Source organism: Rosa chinensis, chromosome 4 (assembly GCF_002994745.2).
Source record: "Rosa chinensis cultivar Old Blush chromosome 4, RchiOBHm-V2, whole genome shotgun sequence".
NCBI lineage: Eukaryota > Viridiplantae > Streptophyta > Magnoliopsida > Rosales > Rosaceae > Rosa > Rosa chinensis.
This window is the reverse complement of record NC_037091.1, coordinates 62,800,996-62,821,616: the sequence shown is the minus strand read 5'-3', so window position 1 is coordinate 62,821,616 and position 20,621 is coordinate 62,800,996. Positions and strand designations below refer to the sequence as shown.

The following is a 20,621-nucleotide window of genomic DNA, read 5'->3' as shown; positions in this document are numbered from 1 at the left end:
CTGAAATCATACGTAGTTGAATAATTGAAATACAGCAATTAATAGTGAAATACTATTGATGGAAATTACAAGGCTAAATTTTTTTTTTTTTTTTTTTGATCGCTATTGTTACAAGCGTAATTATATTCTCGTAATGAAGCCTATTTTAGATGCTTTGATTATGTTTATGAGGTTCATACTTTCTTTGGCAAAGGACTTCCACCGTTGTGTAGTTTCCTTTTGAACACATGGTAATAAAACAAAGGATTAAGGAAATTCATGCAATTACTTCTCATGCATTTCATACATGATGACATGATGTGCGTGCAGATATACTATAATCTCTTATGGAATTTTACCGAGTACTGCAACTGTTCACCTGCTCTTTCATGCTATACCACATCTGGCATTACGTACGCAAATCGAGAAAAGAAACTGAAATTTGTTCGGCAAGAATGCCCACAACATGTGATGGTTGTCAGGTGAATGAGACTAGCTTTTGAGTGTCAATCAATACAGCGGCGCCCATTTTGGAGCTTGACTTTCTCAGATCAAAGAAAAAAAAAGGAGCTTGACTTTCCGGCCTATGCTTTTTTTGGTGGAGCGGATATGTTATGTGACAAATCAAATGAAATCCACTAATAACATAATAATTGAGACAGTTTTCTGTATAACAAGTTGATTCAGTTATGAGTTAGATACTAATGTGAAATAGACGTATATTACGTAGAACTGTAGAAGTCAGTATTTGAGTCGTGATGATGATGGTGTTGTGTTGGTGAATCCTGCCGGCCTGAATGCCGTGTCAAATACGAGTGCAGCAGGTGGAAGTTGCTTCCTTCATTCTAACCAAAAGCCTCACTAAAGGGTCATCTCATACATGCATTACGCGCCAAACTTTTGACAAAGACGATCTTCCGATCCCTTTCTTTGGGGCTTTACTTTTACTCATATCTAGAAAACAATTAATTGGGTTCAAGGAGATGCGTTTATATGCCATGAATCTTGACGAATTGGAAGGAAACCTTGCAAAAGTTACAGATCGGTCGCAATCCTTGACCACCGATCTGATCCAATTCTAGATTATAAAAAACGCAGAAAGATGATGGTTATGGTTATGGTGCACTAACACACTATATTATCAGATTATAAAATTCGTTTTATTCGCCCCTAATTATAAAATTCGTTTTCCTGTCAAAACGTAACAACAAAATTCGTCAAAGCAGACATTTAAGGTTAGTCTACAAAACAACGTCATGTTGGCCAGCTCTGTTCCGTTTCATTCTTCCAAAAATACTGTTCTTTTGTTCCTATTCACAAGGAAGAATGTGCTAATTTCGAAACGTACATCAATTTTTGCCACTGTTAAAATTTTAATTATCAAATAGTTTACTTTAATTATGATATATATATATCGATATTATCAGAATTGTATCATTATACTTGACAAAAAGAAAAGAAAAGAATTGTATCATTATCATTATTGAGAAAATAAGTTCTATTAATGATTTTTAAATGCATTATTCACGTATTACATCTCATACAATTCAATCTCTTTCCTTATTATATACCTCCTGTCTCTTTCCTTATTCAATCCCATGTTTTCCATTTAGTAACGTCGGTTTAGTCATGCGGTTCATGTCCATGTCCACAGGTCTCACCATGAAAAATCCCAGCAGCCCCCCAAAAAAGTAAACAGAATAAACTAAAGGAAAAAAGGATTAAAGCAGAAAGTGACAAAAAAAGAAAAGCTGTTATAAATAATTATTAAGAGTGAGGGGAGCAAGCAAGGTTATGTGGTACTGTTCTGGTTTGCTTAATGCACTCATATTTCAACAGTGGGGGAAGACGAGGATGAGGCTCTCTCTCTTTCTGTCTCTTTATTCATTTCACACCCGCCTTTTTTTCATCTTACCTCCTCAATTAATCCACTTTCACTTGCCCCACCTCCCCATATATGTGACTTTAAGGCCTTCATCTTCATCTTCTTCTTCTCCCTCTTATAAAACCCCATTACCAACAAGAAATGTAATCAGATTGCAACACTGACACGTCGTTCACTTTATTAAATACGCTTTTATAGGATTTGGGTGTCGTCCAGAACCAGATTTTGGTAATGGGATTTGTTCATATCTGAGATTGGTGTGAACAGAGAACCCAAGACTCTGCTGCAAATGAAGATTGACACTTCGTTTTGCTGCTTCATTTTGTTTCTGGTTTTGGGTTCTATCAGCTGCGTGTCAGCTCTAGCGAATGATGGAGTTGTAGCCAACAGAAGATCTCTCAAATTTAGTCTAGGTACGTTTCTAATTTCTGAATTCTTACTTCTTAAGGAAGTTGTTTTGTTGGGTGTGAAGATTTCATGTTCAGCTTCATTGTAGAAATGGAAAATGATTATTTGGATTGATTTTTTGATTTGGGTATCTGGAAAAAATCATAAAGTTTCATACTTTAAGGCACAATCGTCGCCGGGTTTTCATGAAAATCTAATCTTTTTTTCTTTTCCACATTTAGTGAGGAACCAATAAGGCTAATGCTTTCACTGTCACTGACCAAAAACAATTGTGTTTTAGTTGAACTGTAGCTGAACCTAATTGCTTTACTTCCTTTTTATTGCTGTTACGTCTGAGGCGTTTATTCCAAGTGTAAATGAGTCAGCACCTGAAATTATGCAACTTTCTGACCCAGTGATTTTGATTGTGTTGAATTTGCAGGAGATGAGAATCTGGGGTCTTGGCAAAATGAGCTATCTGAGACTGCAGAGGCCCCAGGGCCTTCGAGCGAAGGTCCTGAGCTTGTATTGGCGGCGAAAAGGACCAAGAGGCCTGATATTCTTGATGGGTTCAAGCGTTATCGAGGAGGATGGGACATAGCGAATCGCCATTACTGGGCTGTAAGTTTGAGATTCATTTCTTGTTGCTTTGTTATGGTGGTCATTTGGTGTGTTTGATTGAGAAGTGGTGTGAGCTATAAGTTATTTGCAGTCAATTTAGATCCACTGTTGGTTAAAGATGCGATGTTTGATTTGTTGGAGATATTCAGGAAACTTTTGGCCTTTCTATGAGTCGTATTTTAGAAATTACCTGTGCTGACTTGATTTGAAGAGTTGTTGGGGATACTGAGAATAAGGGATTGTGCTGTCTTACTGTTCAATGATATGAGATGCAATTGAATGGGAGGAATCCAAATGATATGCTTTTTGTTTATGTGATGAAACATCAAAATTCATCTTTTTTATGGTGATCATTTGCTTGCTTCTCTTTGCAAATATTAGTTAGGTTGGTATTCAACTATAATGGTTCTGATGATCATAAATTACTAGTTCATATAAGTTTATTCTTTACTAATTATTCTATTTTTCTGCAGTCTGTTGGATTCACAGGTGCCGCTGGTTTCATTATTTCTGTCCTATGGTTTGTTGCTTTTGGCATCGTTCTTGTGGTTCATCATTGCTGTGGATGGAGAATAAACATTAAAGATGAAGGATCACCCCGCTCACAGAAGATGTGTCTGATTATTCTGATAGTCTTCACATGTGCTGCCACGTAATTCTCTGAACTACATATAAGTGTGTATATAAGTACATGTATAATGATGTGTGTGTGTCGGTGCCCCGATAACTAATAGCGTTGATGACCTTTTCTTTGTAATTTTCATTTTTTTTCAATAGTTTTTGACCCTTGTTCTTTGATGCATAACTTTTACTTGTCCAAAAGAATTGAGAAACTCATTAGTTTGGCTAAAGATTGCATATATTGTGTTTTTCTGTGATTGTGTAGGGAAGTTATCTTGACATACTTACGGCAGCATGTTGTAGAATTGGCCATCTGTTGTCCTCGATATGCTGTTTCATTTCATAATCATTATCTTCTCTCTCCAGAGTGTAACAATTTTAACATGATCTCTATATCTTCTGTAATGACACAGGGTTGGATGCATTCTTCTTTCTGTTGGGCAAGCTGAGTTTCATGAAGAAGTCCTGCATACTCTAAATTTCGTTGTAAACCAGTCAGACTACACTGTACAGACCTTGAGAAACGTCACAGAGTATCTGTCCCTTGCAAAGGATATTAATGTGGCCCAGGTTTTCCTACCTACTGATGTCATGGATAGTATTGACAAGTTGAATGTGGATCTCAACACTGCAGCAGATACATTAACAGAGAAGACAAGTGAAAATTCTGACAAAGTCAAAAAAGTCTTCAGTATTGTGTATGTGTTCTTAAACTTTGCTAATACAATCTATCTGTCAAATATTATACTGAAACCAAGTTTTTAATGGCTAATATTGAGTTTACTGTTGCAGGCGTTCCGTTTTAATTGCCGTAGCAGCAGTAATGCTTTTCCTAGCTGTGATCGGTCTTCGTAAGTGTTGCCCTTAAAAAACTAGCTCAGTAAAATCTATTTTGTGTTCTTGTTATTGTAACATTTCCGTCTTGTAACTCAACTATGATCTTGTTGCAGTTCTGTCCGTCCTTCGGCACCAACATGCAATTCACATGTAAGTTGCCCTTTGTGTCTGGTTGATTTGTTCTACCTTGGTGGTTGTTACCACTGTTCACATTCTGGAGGCTTTTTATACTTCTGTCTGACAAAGCTGTTATATTGTTGCAGATTCATTGTTAGTGGATGGCTACTTGTTGCAATTACATTCATTCTTTGTGGAGCCTTTGTGATCCTCAACAAGTAAGATGATGTTATATTATGTAGAAATGCATCTGTTAGGTTATTTCATTTGCTTGTCTAGTGAATCAGAAACCCAACCAATTACTATGGGCACTATACAGTACATCTTTTGCGAGTCCTTTTTCCTTTTCAAGTTAAACTACGTATTCATTGCGATATGCAGCTGCTTTTACTTTAATTATGTCTTAAGCCATTGTGTATGGTCCTCCTACAAAACTAATTTATTCATGTCTTACAGTAATAGGTCTAAATGGGAATTAATTAAACAGAGCATGCTAATGCCCTTACCTTACATTTATTTTGTTTATTCTTTGTGTTTCAGTGCTGTTTCTGACACCTGTATGGCAATGGAAGAATGGGTAGAAAATCCCCACGCTGAAACAGCACTTAGCAACGTCCTTCCATGTGTTGACCAGAAAACCACAAACCAGACACTAAGCCAGAGTAAAAGAATTATCAATGACATGGTCACTGTTGTCAACACGTTCATCTACACCTATGCCAATACGTATCCATCGCATTCTGATCCGTATTATTACAATCAGTCTGGACCTATGATGCCAGCTCTTTGTTACCCTTATGATTCTGAGTTAAGAGATACTCAGTGTGGGGATCAACAGGTGTCTATTACAAATGCTTCTTTGGTAAGAATCTTCCACTTAGACTACTTTGGATGATTATTGTTCTAATTGTTTGATTTATGGAAGTAAAAGGATTAGACTAGCATTTGATGGAATGAACTCAACACCCAAAATGTGCCAAATGAAATACTGTTTTCTGTGAAAGTGGAGAGGCAAGGGTATATATAAATGGTAAATGGGTATAGTTTATCTATCAGGAAATGAAATGGAGGCACCATATCATAATCGTCTTCTTATTTCTAACACCTAGCACATGTACTTGAAAGACTAATTCCAATAAGTGGAACTTATATCTTCAGAGAGTTTAGTTGCATGCCTGACGTCCATGTCACTTGAAAAAGGAAATTCACGATACAACTCACTCTAGGCATTGTAGGCCAGCACTTAATTGATAAAATTTCTATTTGTTTATCAAAGTTAGAACCACGCCAAGTAATGTAAAATGGAGCAAGGGGCCGGGAGCTATAACCTTCTCAAAGAGAAGGGAAACATTGGAAAAGAATGAGGGATATGAAGTTTATTCACAAACAAAACTTTAAAAAAAGAGAAGGGCTATGAAGTTTGGCACCTAGTTTTGACCATTTTAGACTCGATAAATGTCTCTTATATGTGGTTGTTTGAATTCTTTCAGGTTTGGCAGAACTATACATGTGAAGTCTCAGCATCTGGGATGTGCATCACTCCCGGAAGGGTGAAGCCAGAGATCTACACTCAGCTAGTTGCAGCAGTTAATGAGAGCTATGCACTACAGCACTATACCCCTCCTTTACTCAGCCTCCAAGATTGTAATTTTGTCCGAGACACATTTCGAACAATCACCTCGAGTTATTGCCCCCCATTGGACCACTACCTGAAAATTGTGAATGCAGGATTGGCCCTAATATCAGTTGGAGTCTTGCTCTGTCTTCTTCTCTGGGTACTCTATGCAAACCGCCCCCAAAGGGAGGAAGCGTTTGTGAAACAATCCTTACCCGTAAAAGACAGGAGTATGAAGAGCAGTTCAAACAATCATAGTCATAATAGCAGCAGCGATGTAACAACATCCAACATATCAAACGGAGTCTAAGCTTGAAGATTAGAATCCAGTTATACAAATTTAGAGTTATTATTAAGAAAAATGAAAACCGAGTGGAGCGAAGTTCCATTCCGAGTTTAGTCAAGTGTGGTATTGTAATCTAGATTCTTATGTACAGATTTGCCTATTGCAATGATCTCAATTTTGCTTTCATTTCTGTCTTCCCTTTAAAGTGTGATATCTCAATTCTCAGCCCACATATAATTTATTCACAGAAGAAAACAGGCAATCATAAACACCAAGAGAGAATGCTTAAAAGGGTTCAATTTTTCATTGCATCTTAAACCTTTACATTGCTAAAGGGCTCCTCTCAATCACATTCACATCAGATGCACAGAAAATCGAAGAGCCAAACCTCAATCAAACCCGAAAAACATAAAACTTTCCATCTAATTCATCAGAAAACAAGAACTTGTATGTAAAATCTGACCTCTACATTGTCAATTACAGCCTTCAAAATTCACTGTCATCATCCATTAGAAGTGAATCATCACTGGTTTCACTCCCAGCTTCTTCCTGTGAAGACTCCTCTGCAGCTTCTTCTTGCGCCTCTGCCGGCATTACAAGACTCTCCTGGAGACCATGAACCACAACGGAGTCGCTGTAATACATGTTTGCATAGTACACCGGAACTTCGTTGAGCAGCAAAACGTCGCCGTTTCTTGAGATTCTGATGGTGAACCCGGCCATATAGGTTGGAAGCACCGTCCCTTCACTGAAATTCACCAAATCGGACCAAACAAGCCTGCAAGGAACGACGTGTCGTAGAAAGATCGACGGGTCCAGTAGAGGATTCTCCACCTCCTGGTCAACCGGAGCAAAGACGGTCAACGAACTCGGAGGGTTCTTGAACCCCATGAGCTGCAGATCAAGAAACGAAGCCATCACTCTGTATCCATTGGACCTCATCACGCCTTTGGCTCCTTCAAACCAAGAAGCCGCCGGAAACCCGATCGTGCTTGTACCGTTCGACGAAGGCGACCCGCACATCGGATCCGAAACCGGGATTCGGGTCGGGGCGGGAGCATGGAAGTTCGGGTCGAAGAAGTCCTCGACTCCGAGAATGATCAGGAACCCGTCGTCGTAGATCGGAGAGGCGGCGGTTGTGACCCTGACGCCGTTGAGAGAAAGTCCGGTGCCTGAAGGCGGCGAGGTGACGACGAGGGAGCTGCCGGAGAGGAGAGTCGGGATCTTTGTGCCGGCGGGGAGCGATTTTAGGGTTTGGAGGGGGAGAGCGAGAGGGGCGAAGTGGAATTGGAGGAGAGAGAGTGAGGGCTGGCCGGCTCGCTTGAAGGCGGAGTCCGGCGGCGCAAAGATGGTAAGCGACGGGGACTTGGGGACGAGGGACTGAGAGACGACCTCGAGAGTGAGAGCCATGGAGAGGTAGCCGGAATCGGAGAGTACTTCGGCGGCGTTGAGGATGCTGCGGGAGGGGAGAGCGGAGGAGAGAGAGAGGAGGGAGATGAGGAGGAGGAGGAGGAGAGAGAGGGCGGTGATCGACGGCGACGCCATTGACGGAGCTTCAAGAAAGATTTAGGCGGTTGCAGAATGCAGAGTGTGTGAGGGTGAAAATGGGAGTGGCCGGGGGAAGGTGAATATAGAGGGGGCCGTTTTACTTTTGGCGGGAAATCGTGGACACCTGGCGGGTTGTGGTTTGTTGACGTTTGGGTGTTAGTTACGAGGGCTTGGCCGTTTTGAGTGAATGACGTAAATATCCCTAGTTAGTTAAGGAATCAGGCGGTGTTAATGACGTAAATGCCCCCCTTTCCTTGTTTCAGGAGCGAACTCGGAAAGATTGGACGGGTCGAGAAAGCTCAATCCACGCTTAGCCCATGCGGGTTTTGGGTCGAGAGCACGTTAGGGTGGACCAAAATTGTTCCGATTGAGTTTGGGCGCATTTTAGTAAACTTTAGCTGACCCAAATTCCTTCAAACTATATTTTCTTATAATTATCTAATTTCATAAACTCATTTCAATTGACAGAACACTGAAATTTTGAATGAATTTTTCTTTATGAATTTTATTGTTTTCTAAATTTGAAGAATTATAAGAGAGATTTGCAACTTTAATTTAATAATTTTAAATTTGGACAATTCAAAAATTATTTAAAAATCATTATTTGAGGGTGGAAAAAGTCTTGTGAAAAATAAGAACAAACAGTTTTAGCCAAAAATCTTGTGCTATAATCCACCGTTTTGAGTAGTAATCATGGTCTTTGAAAGGTTTATTTATTTATTTATTATTTTTTTTTAAGAATATTATAGGGTGTAGTTTCCATATAATTGCAGTATAAATGAGTTTATAGTTTTTAACTTTTTAATTTTATTTTTTCACCTCAAAAATAAAGAAACAGTTTTGTGTAATATATTGTTATTACTAATTAAAACATAATTAATATGTTAAACAATAATATTTGTTTGACCTAACCGTTTCTTTGCTAGGGTTTGAGAAACCCCTCATTTACGGCGGCGGCTTCTCCGACTTCCTCTATTGCTTGCCAATGGAGGTCATGGCCGTTCTTTGGCTGATTCTTCTCTCCTTCATTGCTTTGAGTGACGATGTTCCTATGGTAGTTTCGAGTTTTAGTGGTGATGGTGGTGTCGGACTTTATGATTTTGCTTGGTGGGTCGACCGGATGCTGATTGGGTTGAGATGGAGGGCCACGTATGCGGTGCTGTCGACCCGAGCGACAGTGGCGAGAATTGGGTTTTTTTACCTAATCTCATTGAAAGTTCACTGGCAAAGGATGACCGGTGTGTAGCGATTTGCGTGACTGGGTCTGCGGCTCTCGACGGTGGTGCAATGGCCGGAGCTACTGGTTTTTTTGGTTGGAACCGACTCCTACGTTTTGCTCAGGTTGTAGTCCTTCAATGGCACTGGTGATGGTGGATGGGTCTCGCTCGTTGGAGGAGCCGATCTACTGGCACCGGCCTGGGGATAGAAGATGGGGTTGGCCATGTTGCGGCGGCTGGATGGAGGAAGATGCTGCACTCCCATCTATGGGTTGGGCTAGATTTCGGGCATTTTGGGCTGGCTCAAGGCCCGTTGGTCCAGGGTGGGCAATCCTTGCTCATCCCAAAGACTGGAATGGTTGGGCCTTTTGGGCCTTAAGCTAGGTTGTGGGGCTCCCGTTTGGGCTCCTGCTTTGGTCTACCTCTTTGGTGTGGGGCTGGCTAGATTGGGGCTCTAGGACCCATAGTACTATTTAAATTTTGTTTGGGTCGCAAGGATCAATTCCTCTGAGGATTCATTTTACTATTTTGCTTTGGAGGTTAATGATCTTTGTTTGGAATAATGGTGCGTAATTTTCCTTAAAAGATTGGTGTACTAGGGGTTTCCTGGGTCTTACTCTTGTTTTAGAATAGGTTTTTAGGGTTCCCTAAGGAACGATTATTTCTGTCGATCCCATATAGGGGTGTTTCGTTTTTGTACTGCTTGTTAAATTAATATAATGGGCTGACCTCTTTCTGTCAAAAAAAAAAAAAAACATAATTAATATATTAAAAAATTAGAACTTTAAAGTGATGTCAATAATTAAGAGATTGAAATCATGTGAGCATAATACATTTGAAAAATTTTCAATAAATGAGTGACTTCAAACACTCACTTAAAATACAACTAAATTTAAATAATAAGTATATGCATGGTGAATAATCGATGATAAAGTAGATCATCAGCTCACCTACTCAACTCCATTATAGAACTAGAACATGCACATAATTATATATAATCGTCTTAGAGTCGTGCACGAATCGTTTCTTTACAGATAAATTAAGAACTAGCTAAATCAGCAGGTTCCTTTCTATAAACTTAAACAAGTACTACTTCGCTATACAAGTCAAAATCAATCTATAATCATGCAAGTAAGCAACATATTTGACGCTCCTGCTCCTCTGATTTCATCCAATCCTAAGATGTTTGTTCATCAACCACACCTTATCTTACTACATACTAACGAAACTATACCAAGAAAAGATAAAGATTAGTCTAAAGTTTGGATTAATTATGAGGTTCACACAAAAAGGGAAAATGATATTAGGTAATCTATTATTGTCAATGATTTTCTTCATACTTGTGAACGAATCTCCGATAACGATATAAAACAAGTAAGTAGGATAAAGAATCTGATTATGGTACGTATGAACATACCTAATCTCGTTGAGTTTGCATTTTACGTTTCTCCACCATGCATGGAAAAGAAATTCATAGTTGAAAAATAAAAAATGAGATAATTAACAAACTAATTGACTATATGGGAAAGTTTGCCAGCAAATTAACAAATTTTGAATATTGATTTGATCATTGTCATCACAAAGAACTAGCTCCTTCCAAAGTGGTCAACCAAAACACGTGGCGAGAAGATAGAGCTGCTCAAAGAGTACCTTCAACAAGTCAAATGTCTAATTGGATATCATAATAACTTTCTTAATTTGTCTATCCTCTTTCCCACTTAATCTTGTATAACAATTGAGAATAGAGGACCAGTGGTTTTCATCTTGTGAACTTGTGAACATGGTTATTAAGAAGGTTAAGTCAAGTTTTCACATGCTCGTTATGTGTTTGATGCCACATTGAGAATGGTTTAAGACCTGCCTATTTGGTTAATTTGGGTTAATGTGATGCTTCCAAACCTTCTTCATCCTTGCACTTTCTCACCAAAGTTCTAGTGAGCTTCAATTGCATGTAGTAGGTGACGCAATCGGGGCACGTTTTTTATGTATACCTAAACTTAAATCGACTGGAAGGATGTTAGCTTCTTTTTTCAACCAACTTTTTCCTTCAACTTTCTTCAATTTTCAGCTCATCTAATAAGGTAAATTCATAATCAAAATCTTTCATTCTATAGATAATTGTTTGAATAATATTTTGTTGGCGCAAAACATTAATCAAATTGGAGGTTATTTGTTGATCAACTTTAGTCAAATAAAATCGTTGATGGCAATAACGGTAAAGTAAAAGAAATGGTGAGGTCGCTGGCTTGGCTTGGCTTCCCGTTAGAATCTCTTCCCTAAGCTTCCAATACAATACACATACATATATAAATAGAATAGAAACACCACATGAACAACTTGCACAGAAATTAAGCAAGAGTACTGGTGCCTAAATAAAAGTTCGTCCATTAAAACATCTTATCATGCTTAATTGATATTAATTGTTGATTGATGAAGTTGTGGCTTGTGGATTGAGTTCCCACAAGAACACACTACTACTCAATCTCTTTGCTTCAATCCAAAACAGAGTTTCGTTTCTTGCAGAGAGTACAATAAAGAGAGAAAACGAGATCTTTTATCTTGGCTTCAAGAATCTACTAACCTCTTCGTGTAAGTGATCTCTTCCTCCATTTCCCTTTTGTGAAATATTCCCCTTCTTTTCTTGATGCATATGCTTTCCAAAGTCTTTTAAGGCCATACTTTGATAAAGGTATCTATTTTTTTTTCCATTTGATCGTATCATTAACTCTCTCTTAATTTCTTTCCTTTTTCTGGGTACTTTCTTGTTCTTGCTTTTTCTAATTTTCCTTAATTGGGTTTCTTTCTTTGGCTCTGATGATTTGAGAATTCTGATTTCTTTTAGCTATTTCACCAGAACCTTTTTTTTTTGCTCTTTCATAAAGGCACCTCTATTTTCCTAATATCTAAGCTAATGATCCATTTCTTTCAAACTTTCTCATATATCCATGTTCCTATAACAATTTTGTCATAATGCTTTTTACGTCCGCAGAAGGAGAATAGCTTAATTGATCATTTAATCCTCACTTGTTGTGGAGATTGTGAGGAATTATGGGTGAACACTTTGTATTGTTGGTGGATCGATTGCTCACCGAATCCACATTAGAGGCAATCGAGAGCAGAAACAGGTCGATGCAATTAGCCACATCCTCAGCAGTCGAAAATCCGAAACTTGATTACTCAAATTGCCAGAAGATAGATTTTGCGGACATTTTATTAACTCCAAGGAAAATAGTAGAATGCAGAATATGTCAGGATGAGGATGAAGATTCGAACATGGAGACGCCTTGTTCTTGTTGTGGCAGCTTAAAGGTTCGTAATTAGGTTCATTTGCAAATCATAAACTTGAACGTTATGGTTTTCTAGGATTAATGGCTTGTTGAAAGTGCAGTACGCTCACCGCAGATGTGTACAGAGATGGTGTAATGAGAAAGGTGACACGCTGTGTGAGATATGCCACCAAGTAGGTTCATCATTAATCGTTACATTTCTAATTTCATTTTTAAGATGAAGTCTCCAATAGAAGATTGATTATTTTTTTCTGGATTCTTTGTTTATGTCAGCAATTCAAGCCTGGTTATACAGCTCCTCCTCCACTGTTTCAAATTGGGCGTATTCCTATGAACTTCAGGTAACCTCTGGTTTATTGTACGGCATAACCTTTTTGGAGTTGTTTTGGGATTTTAACAAAGCTTTCTTGGCAATTTATGTTAGGGGGAACTGGGAAGTTTCAAGAAGGGGCAGTCCACGTATTATAATGGTTTCAACTGATCGTGAGTTCCTGAATCCTGATCATGAGTATGATGAGTATTCTGCTTCTACTGCAAGAAGTGTATTATGGTGTCGATCAGTCGCGTTCATTGTAATCTCTCATTCTATTGTTGAACAAATGGTGCATATCATCGAATGAAGATCATTGTAACAATGGCTCTGTATTTCTGTGTGCAGTTCATGGTTTTGCTGATTTTAAGGCACACTCTTCCTCTCATAATTAGTGGAAACAAAGACTACTCCTTCCCACTTATTATGGTAAAGCGTATTTTTTTTAGTTTCCATTGTTTTTTGGAAGACACCATAATAAGGAATATCTGACCTTTTCTCACCGTGTGCAGTTATTAGTTTTAAGAACTGTTGGGATCGTTGTGCCAATTTATGTAATGGTGAGGCTAGTGACTGCTATTCAGCGACGCCGAAGCCAACCAGTACGTTAACTAATTAATCACAATTAAGAGAATAAGTATGTCCTGTTAGTGCTAACAAATGCTAGTGCATTTCTCTCTTGGTTCAGGATTTTTCCAGTTCGTCGATGACTTCCTCCGACGATGAAGAAACAGAATCTTCTTCAGTCCTGCAGCCTCATATCATTCGAATAGCAACAGAAAATTAAAGCAACTCAGCAAGAATCTGGTCTTGGCTTTACGACGAGGAGAAGAAGAAAAAAGAAAGTTGGCCAGCAATGCTTAGCTGCTGTTAGATGGTGGAATCGTGATTAGTATCTCCTTTATCATCATAGAAAGATAGAACACTAGTGAAAAAGTAGAGCTACTGTCAGAACTGTGGACTCCATTGTGACCCCCATCATCTCTATACTTTGTAAAGAAACCTACCTTGTATATAATATACAGAAAATTATACTGATTACAAATGAAGCAACAAAGCTGAGAAACTGTGTCTCGAAATGCACATATTCAGTTTTTGTCACATCCAAGCATTCAGCATACATAGGTTACGTTAAATTGCACTCGGAAGTAAAATTTTGGAACTGGGAGATTCTCAAGTTACTGAACATAAAGAATAAGGACTTCCCAAACGGTTTTTGGTCTGCACGCGTTTCTAAGTTTGTTCTCAAGTCTGAGTTTACCTTTCCTGAGCAATATACAAGATCAGGCAGTAAGAAGAGCATCTTCTTCTGCTTGCCATTGAGGGAACCCAGAAATCATGAAAACTAGTAATTGTTTAGTGATAAAAGGAGTCCATTTTTCTTTTCTCGTGCATCCAGTAACAGATTTCTAGATCAAAAGATTTGTCGACCTTTCCAAAGAAACTGTACTTTTTAGATCAGTCAGATTCAAACCAAAGAGGGGCAAGGATGGAAAGAGTGGAGGAGAGAACTGAGGAAGAACGTATTATTTGGGCACCATTTTACTTCACAATCAATCTGCGTTTCTGAACCCAAGATGTGTGGTTCATATGTAAAGCAGGGTTCATTCTCGTCAAGTACAATGTTACAAGCTTGCTGCACAGAGTTGAATAGCTAAAATATACATTGGTCCGGAGATCTAGAATTCTAATCATGAGTTGATAACATGGTCTGAACATCAAGAAATTCTTCTGTATTGAAAATAATGGAAGTGAACATCAATATGGTCTCCAAAAACAATGGTTTTTCCAATCTTTGACTATAGATCCATGCAACATATGGATTGAAATAAAGCCGCATTGATCTTGAACTATCTCTTCCAAAATTAGAACATAAAGCTGTACAATCCTCATTATGTGATAAAATCAAAAGTTTAAGTAGGGTACAGAAGAGGACCTCAAGCAGGCCATCTTGTATAAGGCCGTATCTGGTTTCCTACGGACCCTGATTTCCCTGCTGCGCACCTTATAGGCTGTGCCAGGGTTTTGTCCTTGCAACAAATTAGCTCCAGGTTCTCCTTGGCCTGAAATTTGGTGCAAGAAAAACAAATAAGAAATTAAAGAATGTCCTTGCAATTTCTCTCCCTTTCTAATTTTTTGTTTTCTTTTGTTTTTTCACTCTGTCCCACTGAGTTCTGGATCTTTAATCCAGTTTTTGAAAGAGTTGGACAGCCTCCTAATTATCAAATGTTCTTTAAAGAGTGTAGTTGGTGGAAATACTTCCGACTCTTCTGTTGTGAACGCCAGTAGCAAGCGAGTGCCCCAAATGCACAACTAGCAACAGCAATGGCTAATGCAGCTCCCAGAGGCACCACAATCGCATTTGTTGAAGGAACTAAATCTTCAAGCGCTGCATTGGTCCCATCATTCCCATTAAGACCCTTATCTTTGTTTAGAGAAACAAGCGTCTTCCCATAATAATTGGTCAAAAAGTTGAACACAGCATCCTCGTCCCAATCAATATCGTTGTTCTTCTGGGAGCGGTAACAAGAAGAACAAAGTTGCCTTGGAGGCCAAATCATCTTTGGGAATTTGGGATCACCAGTTCCTAAAGAGGCTTCCTCTTTAATAAGTCTCTCATTGACTTTATTGTGCGCACTCCACAGCCAAAGGGCAAAGTCACGGGATTTGTTGAAAGGACTAGAAACCCTGAAAGTATAATAAAATGATTTAGATTAGAAGAGCTTCACAAATTTTAGAAAGTTCATTTATTTGAGTTGACTGTACCTTGAACACATGTCATAAAAATGTTGGCGACACTCCTCACAGATAAAGAAATTGTGTACAAAATCACAAATGGTGGAGAACGCAAACGAGCTCTCTCCATCCTCAATTCGCACCGAGAGTGAATGAAGAAGAACCCATAATCCGCAGCTGAGAAAAGAAACCATAATCAACATTAGAAAATTTTTATATACTTGGCATACCAAAAGGCTTCTAGAGAAAATGTAAGGCTGATTGGACATGTTATTAACAAACAATTACCTAAATCCCCTGGTATCATTCTTGCTACCACGACAGAACATCTGTGAAAAATAGCCAAAGAATCACAGACAATTAGTAATCCATTCCACGAAGATAATAGCAGCCAATGCTATCCCATCAAATAACAGCCTTTTCAATACCTACCCAATACCCACGAGGAACATCTCTACCACAAATCTGAATATTTCCCAGGGCACCTTTTCCATCTTGGTCTTCATGTCTGTTATCTGACCATGCATCTAGTGGGTACACGTCATCAAAATTCACAAGTACCTCTGCACTTCCCTTCCGGCACCTAAAATAGGTATCTAGAGTAATATAATGATTTTGCATATTCGGTAGGGTAAATAGGGATGACAAAATGGTTGGGTTTTTTTTACCTCCTTGAAGGATGGTGAGCTACCATAAGTTGAAGAAATTTAACTAGTGAGGCCCGTGTTTCTGATTTGATCATCTGGTAAAAACATGAGTACAGATGAAGATCAAAATCTGTAAATAATGTGCACAAATGACCAAAAGAAGGCCTCACACGTTGGGTGGGAAGAATAAAGAAGAAACTATACCTTATGTTCTAGGATAATTTCAAAAGCTGTGGATGTTGCCTCCTCGACATCATAGACAGCCCGAGCAATCTGTCAAGAGTCAAGCATTGCAAATGTTATTTTCTTGAACAATCTACTAAATTTCTAATGGAGGCAGTAATTTCAAAGCTGTGCTCTCTAATGGACCTGTCCAGGGTCTGACGCATTTGATGGAAGATGGTCATTTTCAAATTTCTGATCATCCAATCCAAATGAGCTGAGACATTATAGACCATTAGGGAGAGTTAGCAATATTTCATGCAGCTGAAACTTGAAGTACAACTAATTAATAAAATGCATAATGCCAGTTCAAATCCTCGGAAACACCTTAATACGCAATCATTCCTCACTCCGTTTAATGTACAGGATCAACCACCGATTTGGAGAGTCAAAGAGTGGTTAAGGTCTAAAAATTTGTATTGACAGAGAGTTTGAAACAGACTATAGAAATTATAAGGCATAGATGATGGTCTATATTTCTACACAGCTCAAATTTACCATAAAATAGCAACACCCTATTGTTAATTCATTACAGAAACTTTTTACTTATATCAACAATAATGCATGCATCAATTACCCATCCAGAATGAGAAATCATCCCCAGTATTTGTAATGTCTATCAGATCAATACACTTTCCTTGCATAAATTTAAAATTCATTTAAATAAAACAATAGATATAAATACATCATACCTGCCCATTTTCTTGTTGATCCAACTAAGCAGCCGGTCAGCTGTACGCCCATTATCAATGACTTGTATATCACTCTTCTCTTGTTTAGGCTCCGAACCAGCAGATACAAATTTAGATGGAGGGCCCCAAAAGAGCATAGGATAATGGCTTACAGAGAAGTTATCACAGAGTTTGGTATTTATCTGTGCTGCCAAACAAGTTTAAGGGGTCTAATAATCAAGCCATGTTTTTTGATAAAAACTTAATCAAACATAAAGGAAGCAGCATGTGAATATGCTAATTCGGAAGACACTACTGACTGCTGTCAAACTCAGCACGATGACAAGATAATAGACTAGAAAATTAACAGGATAAAGCTTAAGAATGAAGATTCAGGTTTAACATCAACCATCTCATTTAATGAATTCACTATTCATATTACTACATGCTCCACTAGAATCTATTTATTTTTCTCTTAACCTGGAATTCTAACAGCTGTTACAAACAGAACAGTATCAATAATATCTGCCACAACCCATCCTACAAAAAGGGAACCCCAGCCTTCACAAGTGATCATAAATAGGTAGAAAACTTAGTATTAAAAACAACTTATGGACAGCTCAAGACATACCAAGAGATAATGACCCCTTAATAAAATCCTAGTTTAACAGTTTACCAATGTGAAGTAACAAAATGAAACACTTCTGGAGACAGGGTAAACGATAACATTCTTTCAGTGAGTCAATAGTTGATCAAGCTCGCTTGTAAGGAAAAATGTGTTGGCTAGGATCTATGCAGGACCGATGACTTGATGAGTGGTACGTTAAGATTAATAAAGATAACAAGCTAACAGACACTTCAGATCCTTGCCAGGGTGTACAACATGTAAACATCTCAAGATCTAAAATTATACGCATGACATTGTAGCAAAAAACAGAGGCTTTTTCAACGAGACGAAAAACTCAGACAAAAGGTTATCCTCACAGCAAGGAAACCTTCACCAGGAAACGAAACAGACACACACACAACAGATTCATACCTTTGACGCACAGTCAACCCTTGTCATCAATATCATCCCCGGATACACAGCTTCAGGCCCATTGAACAGCCTCGCAACCTTTTCATAATGCGGCTGCAAATTTAACTCTAAACAATAAGACAACAATCACTATAAATTGTTAAACACAAAACTCTGATGCAATCCTACATTACCTTATAATTTCGGCAAGCCGGACACCTGCAAGGTCAACATTGACATAAAAATCAAACTTCTCGTAGCATACAACTACACTATTTAAATGCCTTACAACAATTGCTATACGAAAACGATATATATATTAAAAAAAAAAAAAAAAAAAAAAGAAGAAAAGGTAACATGTTTGGGCAGAACTACTCAAATCAAGTAGAAAGACTCAAAATTTAAGATCCAACTAACATAATACTTTGTCTACTGAGCCAGAGTCCAAATTAGCTCTCGGAAATCTTCACATACAGATCTATATACCTAAGCTAAAAACTGAAAAAGAATCAATCTTGAAGAGACGAAAACGAAAATGAGGGGTGAGAATTGGGAATAGCTGACCAGTGAGCGAAGAATTCGACTACTGCGTAGGTGGCGGGAGTGTCACGGAGCACCGCATCGAAATTGGTGACGTTCAAATCGACGGCGTAGTCGCGGAGATCGGCGGCGGTGCCGGAGTTGACGGCTCGGAGGATCGACCGCGATCCCGGCGACGAGATTGTAACAGTGAGCAGGCTCAGAATCAGAAGAAGAAGAAGAAGGCAGAGCGTAGAAGACATGAAATTGGATTTTTGAGGTAACTGAAAAAAAGGTGGGGGCTTTTGTTTTGGGATTTTCAGGGTTCAAATTTTACAGAGCTTTTTTTTTGTGGTAACCGGAAATTGCCGTAACGACTTTCAGGTCGACGGGAAAGGGTTTTTGTTAGTTCGATTTGTAAAGGGGTTTGTTTTGGTTGCACTGAAAGTTATTCTAATAATGCCCAATTATGTTTTGGTTTGGTTCATGGATCAAGCCTGTTGCTTTCCAGTAAAGGGAGGGATGTAATTTTCTTTCTTCTCGGTTTTTCAAGTTTGTTTTTTCTTTTCCTTTTTTTTCTGTTCATAATAATTTTTTTTTTATTCTTTACATATCTCTATTTTTTAATAGAAATTGACATCATTAGAATCAATAACCATCAAAAGGCCAAAGTCTACAAACTCTCAAATAAGAAACCCGGATAATAAACACTGGTATAACCTATCTAAGAAATTGTAAACAATTAAGTTTTAAAAAGCGCTCGCATTATGCAAGCCTACACAAGAATGGATCACCTCGTCTTCTAAGGAAATGAAATCATTCAACTAGCCTTTACCTGCCAATCACGCAATTGTGATACAAGCAAATAACTAGAAACGTCTTAGAAAACTCATAGAAGCTTTCCACCCTCACACAGGCTTGCACCCCTGGGACACATGCTTTTAATCAATCACAAGCTCCTTTCCTTTCGGATTCGAGCTTGTTCCTTCACCTGCACTGTTCAATTTATCCAACAGATTCTGCTTGGCTTTCTTTTTGTTTTCCACAGCATTTGTTGGCTTTGCAGCCTTCTTCTTGTCAGCAGTATCGTATGGGAGCTTGTTCTTGCTTCCCGCAGGTCTTCCTCTCTTCTTCTTTGTAGTCCCATCATTCTCTTGGTTCATTGGAACCAGACCCATGTCAATTAGATCCAAGTTCCTTTTCCCTACCGCTAAACTCAACTTCAGTTTCTTTGGAGAAACCGTAACCTCAACTTCTACCCTATCCTTGCGCTTCCCAACTACACTTGCAGCCATGACCTCCGTACCTTCAAGCTCCCTGATGGTGACTCTTCAGTGTGGTTTCTGCATTAGGTAGGCCGGATTATGGAGCAAAGATTCCGGTATAGAATTAGGAACCTGTTCTGAAAACTAGGGTTTGGCCATTGACCGAAACCCTAGGTTGAAAAACCGAGATGACTCTGCTGCAGTTAGCAGAACCCGAGCCCAATAGCATCGCTGCCTATGCTGGCTGCAATCCAGACCCCACCTGCATCGCCGTCGATTTAGCCAGCACCGTACGCGCCGCCGTGGCTTCATCTTCATCCAAAGCTGGCCCAGAACAAGGCAGCCCTACATGAGTGATAAAACCACAAACCCCACAGCAACCAAGCAGTTTATCGTAGCAGAATTTGCAAAGGAACTCCACCGTGTCCTCCACCCAAAACCATCTCTGAAATGGCAGAGGTCGAGAAAAAGGGATCTCAACCCGGATTCGATATTTCCCTATTTTCTTGCCTTGCTTATCAATCTCTTGGAAGTCACCGGAATGCAGAAGGTATATTTTGCAGCGTGATCCAGTACGATGCCTTCACCAACATCATCGTTTTTACCATAACCACTCAATCATATTCAGCCAATGCCACAGGGGCTCTGTTAAAACCCCATGGCGCCCCTTTCCAAACCTGGATCCAATAAGGTAAAGAGCACATGTTGGCCCTCTGCCTCCTCCGCCTACAACGTGCCATTCACCTTCCAAGCAGAACGAAACATCCCCAAAAACATTCGCACCTTAAACTCCCTAGCTGTCAAAAGTTTCCCAACCATAACAAAGAATTTTA

The 20,621-nt window shown here is 39.0% G+C and overlaps 4 protein-coding genes across 8 annotated transcripts; 2 read left to right on the top strand and 2 right to left on the bottom strand.

Annotated features, from left to right (window-relative positions):
- Window positions 1-1,764: 1,764 nt before the first annotated feature.
- LOC112197446 lies at window positions 1,765-6,538 on the top strand. The gene is made up of 9 exons (XM_024338121.2): window positions 1,765-2,277; window positions 2,694-2,872; window positions 3,346-3,524; window positions 3,907-4,191; window positions 4,286-4,344; window positions 4,444-4,480; window positions 4,594-4,665; window positions 4,988-5,309; window positions 5,938-6,538. Exons 1-9 carry the CDS (start codon window positions 2,154-2,156, stop codon window positions 6,370-6,372), a joined length of 1,692 nt encoding a protein of 563 aa, XP_024193889.1. The 5' UTR covers window positions 1,765-2,153; the 3' UTR covers window positions 6,373-6,538.
- Window positions 6,539-6,741: 203 nt separating this feature from the next.
- On the bottom strand, window positions 6,742-7,920 carry LOC112197447 (putative fasciclin-like arabinogalactan protein 20). The gene has a single exon (XM_024338122.2). It carries the CDS (start codon window positions 7,891-7,893, stop codon window positions 6,835-6,837), a length of 1,059 nt encoding a protein of 352 aa, XP_024193890.1. The 5' UTR covers window positions 7,894-7,920; the 3' UTR covers window positions 6,742-6,834.
- Window positions 7,921-11,443: 3,523 nt separating this feature from the next.
- On the top strand, window positions 11,444-13,772 carry LOC112197459. 3 transcript variants are annotated; one of them, XM_024338140.2, is made up of 8 exons: window positions 11,444-11,702; window positions 12,103-12,422; window positions 12,502-12,573; window positions 12,674-12,741; window positions 12,825-12,972; window positions 13,059-13,139; window positions 13,223-13,312; window positions 13,399-13,772. In XM_024338140.2, the coding sequence occupies exons 2-8, from the start codon at window positions 12,162-12,164 to the stop codon at window positions 13,495-13,497; spliced, it is 819 nt and encodes a 272-aa protein (XP_024193908.1). In that variant the 5' UTR covers window positions 11,444-11,702; window positions 12,103-12,161; the 3' UTR covers window positions 13,498-13,772. The 3 variants fall into 3 exon arrangements, with proteins under 3 accessions (XP_024193908.1, XP_024193909.1, XP_024193910.1); XM_024338141.2 differs by having other exon boundaries at window positions 11,444-11,802; XM_024338142.2 differs by lacking the exon at window positions 11,444-11,702 and adding an exon at window positions 11,810-11,867.
- Window positions 13,773-14,047: 275 nt separating this feature from the next.
- Window positions 14,048-19,023, bottom strand: LOC112197458 (sulfhydryl oxidase 2). Of its 3 annotated transcripts, XR_002935671.2 has the most exons (13): window positions 18,569-19,022; window positions 18,199-18,223; window positions 18,026-18,118; window positions 17,008-17,189; window positions 16,463-16,532; window positions 16,298-16,366; window positions 16,115-16,188; window positions 15,879-16,029; window positions 15,735-15,775; window positions 15,477-15,623; window positions 14,970-15,398; window positions 14,647-14,773; window positions 14,048-14,346 (listed from the first exon to the last, which is right to left on the bottom strand). XR_002935671.2 is itself a non-coding variant. In XM_024338138.2 (12 exons), exons 1-12 carry the CDS (start codon window positions 18,784-18,786, stop codon window positions 14,752-14,754), a joined length of 1,521 nt encoding a protein of 506 aa, XP_024193906.1. In that variant the 5' UTR covers window positions 18,787-19,022; the 3' UTR covers window positions 14,423-14,751. The 3 variants fall into 3 exon arrangements, 2 of the variants coding, with proteins under 2 accessions (XP_024193906.1, XP_024193905.1); XM_024338138.2 differs by lacking the exon at window positions 14,048-14,346 and having other exon boundaries at window positions 14,423-14,773; XM_024338137.2 differs by lacking the exon at window positions 14,048-14,346 and having other exon boundaries at window positions 14,423-15,398; window positions 18,569-19,023.
- Window positions 19,024-20,621: the final 1,598 nt, after the last annotated feature.